This window comes from Rhagoletis zephyria, unplaced genomic scaffold (assembly GCF_001687245.7).
Source record: "Rhagoletis zephyria isolate East Lansing unplaced genomic scaffold, Rhagoletis_zephyria_1.1 Rzeph_scaffold_18121, whole genome shotgun sequence".
In the NCBI taxonomy this organism is placed as follows: domain Eukaryota; kingdom Metazoa; phylum Arthropoda; class Insecta; order Diptera; family Tephritidae; genus Rhagoletis; species Rhagoletis zephyria.
The window spans coordinates 4,210-10,246 of NW_016175182.1; the positions used below are offsets into that span (position 1 = coordinate 4,210).

At 35.5% G+C, this 6,037-nt stretch overlaps 1 protein-coding gene across 1 annotated transcript; it reads left to right on the plus strand.

The window, feature by feature from the left end:
• Positions 1–280: 280 nt before the first annotated feature.
• LOC108380067 (uncharacterized) lies at positions 281–3,928 on the plus strand (the record flags this gene model as incomplete). Its single annotated transcript, XM_017636433.1, has 2 exons — positions 281–759; positions 3,410–3,928. Coding segments are annotated over exons 1-2 (808 nt in total), but the record flags the coding sequence as incomplete, so codon positions are not given.
• Between the last annotated feature and the right edge of the window lie 2,109 nt (positions 3,929–6,037).

The following is a 6,037-nucleotide window of genomic DNA, read 5'->3' on the forward strand; positions in this document are numbered from 1 at the left end:
CAATTGCAGCTGAAATGTGGCAGCAGCACGCGCTCAACACCAGTAATGCAACCACAAGCCACTCAGTAGCCAGCTGCCACATTCTGACAATCAACCTGAAAACTGAATTTCAAAGTTTTACGGTACTTAGTCTGCGCGCAGCGAAGCGTTTTAATTTAAAATGTTCATACAAAAGCGCATTGATCGCCTCCTCCTCCTCGCCCACATCGCACATCCCACATCACCAAGTATGGATGCACAACTTTTTATTGCAATTGTAACTTTTACATGCAGCAACTGCTGCTAGCTATTTACTACAAACTGAAGTGGCAAGTGCATTTCCATTTTCATTTAGAATTATGCTCAAGTACTCAACGGTTTTAAAATTGTGGTTTGAATATTTTGCGCTTTTACGTTCTCTTTTTTTTTAATCGGATATTTTTAGTTAAATACATAAAACTTATTGCATTTGCGCCTCCAAAAAAATAGCGATGTGCAGCGTGTTTTTGTTCATTTGCGGTTTAACCTGCGGTCACTGTTTGCTGCTGACCACTGTCAGTGCAAGTCCTCGGTCGCTTGCTGAAAAAGAGAGCAAGGCTGCAGCTGTGGCCGCAGTCATGGCAACAAATTCTGCACAAATAGAAGTGAATATTAAAAATTCGGAAAAGGATTCGCCACAGCAGGCAAATGTGTCAGCTTATCAACGAGAAAGTGTAAAGCCGAAAGCGATTCGCGCGGAAGCTGCAGCGTTGGAGACTTCTGCAGTAGAATTTAGCGAAGGTTTGTACTAAGTACTCATTTGCACATATCGGTGGACTTTCGACAAAGCAGCTTCTTTGTTTTTCGGTTGGTTGGAACTTAAAGTAAAATATAAGAAACTTCCGATTAAAAATGTGAAATTTCTGGAATTAATCTCCAATAACGATATCAATTAGCCCAGTGTGCGCCGTGTCCAGTGGCGCATTTTTTCCCTTAGGCACAATAGGCCCAGCCTAGGGTGGCCAAAAATTGGAGCGGCCAATATGATAAAAAATACACTGATCTTAACCAGACAGGCACAACCTCAATACACTGACACTTGACCCTTAAAAGCTATTTATATGGTTGTAAAAACACCCAGGTCTAAGAAACTTTATAAAAAAAAACTCTTTGGTGAATTTACATATTGTTCCACCCGCAAACATAGTTGACCGCAAAAATATGCAAATCCACAACTGGCCGTATCAGTTTGGCGGCGATACTAAATTCAGATATCGCGGCGTATAGGCAACTCCTTTTAGTGCTGGTGAGTGTCGATCTCTTTCTCGCGGGTCTTTTCGAAGATTTGGCGTATTGTGAATACCTGCTCTATGGCGGGTTTTTTCCAAACAGAGCTCGGAAAAGTATTTAAATAATAAAATCGGTCAAAAGTATCTGATATATGTACGGTCACCATTCGTACTGATTGTGATCGGACAGTACCGATTTTGAGAATATTGTCCCGCTGAATACTTTTTAAAAGTCAGGACGTATAAGTGTCTTGATTTTTTATATTCGTACCGATTAAATACCGATTTTCAGTGTTGTCGTATTTAATTTTACAAGGGTCTTCTTCCTTCTTCCTGTAATCTGGCCCAAAAACAATTTTTCGTACAATTATGGCAGCATTAGCCCTGGGTAGTAGCGTAATTTTGATGGCGCTAGCTCAACTACTCGGCGCAATAGCGCAGTGTATTGATTTGAACACCGTGCCATCTGAGTGTCACCACAGTACCCATCGTCATACAGTGTCATACACAATACTGGGGTGTCATGTCGATTATTTCTGAGCAACGCTTGTGCTGCCAACCGAATTTATTTGCTAGGAATGTAATAAATGCCACGATATTCTCATTACTTTTGAGTTAAAGGTTTAAATTTGCCAAGATACAAAATTTCTGGAGTTTTCACCACTCAAAAACAAAAACAAAGTACGTGTAATTTTTCAAAGAGTTAAGGCGATTTATGTGTGGGCCTCATGTGTTTCTTTATGTTAATGGCGCTAGCGCTTTTCATATATTGGTGTTGGCGCGGCAACTCCGGCTACGGTGTTGATGCAATTGCGCCGCGCAGCGCAGTGTTACCCATTCCTAGGCAGCATCCATATTTTCTATGATCTTTGGTTATGTTTTATTCTGTCAAACTGTTACTCTCGCTATATTACAGTCTATCATTCTTGTCCATTTTTTTTTAAGATTTTTATATTTATTTATCGGCCGCTGTGGTGTAGTGGTAAGCAGTGCGCGCTTCCGCTACGCAGCGCCTCGGTTCAATCCCTGGTCAAAGCAACAACGCAAAAAAAATATAGAATAAAGGTTTTTTCTTAACAGCGGTCGTCCCTCGGTAGGCAATCGTAAACATCCGAGTGTATTTCTGCCATGAAAAACAGCTTCTCATAAAAATACAATTGCCGTTCGGAGTCGGCGCAAGACCGTAGGTCCCTCCGCACGCCACAAATCGGAGGAGAAGCTCGGCCAAACACTAACATATGTACATATGTGTAAGCGCCAATCTATTATTATTATTCATTTTGTTTTGTTTTTTCTTAATGAAACGATTCTGACTTGAATTTAGTAAAATTATAAAAAATAATACTAATTTCCTCAAAAAATTCGTTGATATGAAAAATATAAGCTGTAGATTCAGTGGCGAAAATATAAATAGAAAACAAATATTTTAGCATTCTATGGCTTTTCCCCTTTCGATTATTTAATGCTTATTACTTTTGATAAAAGTGTAACCTTGTAAAAAATTTAAAAAATTCGAGAAGGTTTCATCAAAATGATCAGCTTTTTTCTATCTAGATATCTAGATATTCTTAGAAACATTCTGAGTACGCAGTTTTTTGGCCCATTCAATTTTAGTAGCGCAATTTAAGTGCAAATTTAAAGTAGCTAGGACTGACTGTGATTTTTGGTTGCTCATTTCCTTATTGTCGAACATACTTTGAATGGAAGAAAATGCGCAAACAAAAAATTACAAAAAAAAAAAAAAACAATGGCAACTGCGAGCTACAAAAAAACTTACAAGAACGGTGATTCCGGATTCTTTTCTTCCGATTGGCTCCTGTTCGCGAAAAACTGCAGAGTTTTCAGAATTTTTAGTTGCTAAAATGGTGATGCTTTTCCAAATTCAATTGAATAATCAACTGAAAAATTCATGAAAGAAATTACGTTAAATACGTTACTCTCCGTTTCCGTAAACGCAATTATTTTTCCGACATGCTGTCTTAAATTATTATTATTAAAAATCTGAAATCCTGACATGTAAACTTTATTTCACCGGACTTAACGCACGGAGAGCATATTTGCATTTTAATTCACAGTTTATATTATTAAGTCCACACTTACATGCTATAATAACCGCTTGAAATACTCCCTCTCTCTCTCTCATCTTCTCCATCATTACACAGGTCGTGGCAAGTATAAGCGACGCAAAATGTTGAAGTACCTGCAGCCGTTGCTGATTGGTGTTTTAATTGTAAAGTTCATCATGCTGCCGCTCGTTCTGAAAACGTTAACCGCGCTCTCGACATCGTCATTTGTGATGAGTAAAATTGCATTGGCAACTGCTGGACTATTTGTGCTTAAATGGCTATTTTCCGGCTCCGGGGACGGCAGTGGCTACAATGGCGGCGTCAAGGAGCGAACACATTTCGAGATTGTGCATTTACCATTACCACTGACGAAAACATATCAAAGGGGAAATGCAGGTGGTGACGTCGTTGGTGGTTGGAGTGATTTATCGCTAAGTGGCAGCAACAGCATATTGGCTGTAAAGCATGCAAACAACAAGCCCAGCAAATATATACCAGTAAATAGCGCCAAGGATATGGCGCATGTAGTGGCAGCTGCAGTGGCGACAGACAGCGTCGGCGGCAATAGCTATCGAAGCACGCGACCTTATCGTCCCTATGACGCTGCTTTTTATGGTAAACCTTTTTTGTAAAAGCGCATATTTTTGATCAGGCGATTTCCCAACGATTACACTGGCATTTACATAAGCAGTACACAATTACCTTTTTTTAACAATGTTTGCGCAAGTATTTAATTAATCATTATATTCGCTGATTAAAGCAATGGTATTAACTTGTATCGTCTAAAGCTGTAACACATAACTGAAATGAATTTTAGCATGAATAAATTTATGTATTTACATGTTTACTGTAATTACGAAATGCGAAGATTTGTATGAAATGAAAAAACAGGTTTGTTCGTTAAAATATCCGGTTTATTCCGTATTCGAAAAGTCAAGATTTCAAAAAACCGCCTATAGATATCCAAATAAACCGATAGAAACCGGTTTGAATCGAATCGAAATCGAATGAATCACCCGAATATATATGTATTTATATGTATGCATAAATATGGATATATTTGCTCTTACTTTTTAACTAGTCTTAATATGTGTAAAAAATGACGGATTTATAACACCGTGCGACAGTCAATTTTACACATGAACAAGTAATTTTTAGCAAAAGAAAACCGACCAATTCTTATATTAAAAACTATATATGTATATACATATATATCTCATGATCCAATGATCGGATCTAAACCAGATTAGTTTGGGACCACCTCTGGGTAAAAATGTTTTAAATTACATTTTTTTTTGTGTATATAAAACGAAATTTTGGGTTTAATAAAGTATACGTTTTCTGGTAGCCCTTACAACGATACCAATTTTTTTAAAAATCGGGTAGTAATTTTTTTGTTTAAAATATTTTTCTTTATAAAAAGGGTATTTTTTGCTTTCAAGTGTTTTTTCTCAAATTTTTATACACGAAGTATACAATATGCACACCAGAAGAAAAGGAGTTTAATCGCCTTTACACCGATACCAAATTTTAAAAAATCTGCTAGTTATTTTTTTATAAAAAAAAAGCTATTTTTTCATTTGAAGTATTTTTTCTCAAATTTTTATATACGAAGTATACAAATACGCATATCGGAAGAAAGAAGGTCTCATTGCGTTTACAATGATCACAACTCTATAAATATCGATTAGTAATTTTTTTGTTTAAAATATTTTTTTTATAAAAGAAATGTATTTTTTCCTTTTAAATATTTTTCTCAAATTTTTACATACAAAGTGTTCAAATATTTATATCAGAAGAGAAGAAGATATTTTAGTCTAATCACGTTTACAATGAAGCCAACTTTTTAAAAATCAGTTCAAAATTGTTTGAAATATAAGGTTCTTAATTTTTTGAAGACCCGACCTTTACCCCCTTATAGCACCTGTAATATAAGTTTGCAAAAAAAAAGTTATAAACCATTTAAATAAGAGCAAAAGGCGATCTACGACTGTATTTTTAGTTTTTTAGTTATTAGTACATCTAATAATAAAAAATAATTTTTTACCAAAGATCCTATTTCGAACTTCGAAGGCCCATATCTTTACTTTTTTTACCTATGACTCAATCACTTAAAAAAAATTGGTTTGGTCCAATACCCAGCGGAGTGTTGTACAGTGTTATGATTCCAGTATCTTCATTTATGTATCAATATCTTATAAGAGAAGTGTAAAATGTTTTGTATCTAAAACTAATAAAGGTAGAAGGACGAAATTCGAGGATGTGGTGGTTCACATATTTGTTCTTGACATATATTTTTTTTCAAAAATGAATATAGGACAACTCTAAGGATATTCAAGGATAAAGCTTAAAAGGACATTTTCAACATTTATTCGTCCTGGTGCAACAAAAAATTAAATTTTTTTAATTCTACAAAATTTTTCCTTTTAATGGATTCAGCTCATATTGTTACTTTCCAATGCAACAAATCTTTTAAATAATTTTTTTTATTCAATCGTATCCTGGAAGTTTGTTTGGAGATGCCAAGGCACCTTCATCTTTTCTACCAACTTAAAATCCAAATTTCTTAAAAATTTTCTAGATTTTCTGGGGCAAACGGAAAATCAATATGTATCACTTGAGAAAAAATCGAAAATCGATTCTCGAGTTTTTTCGGATCGGAACTTAAAAAAATAGACATAAAATCGAATCGGATGGGCTCGTTTAATCGATCTTCGATTTAAT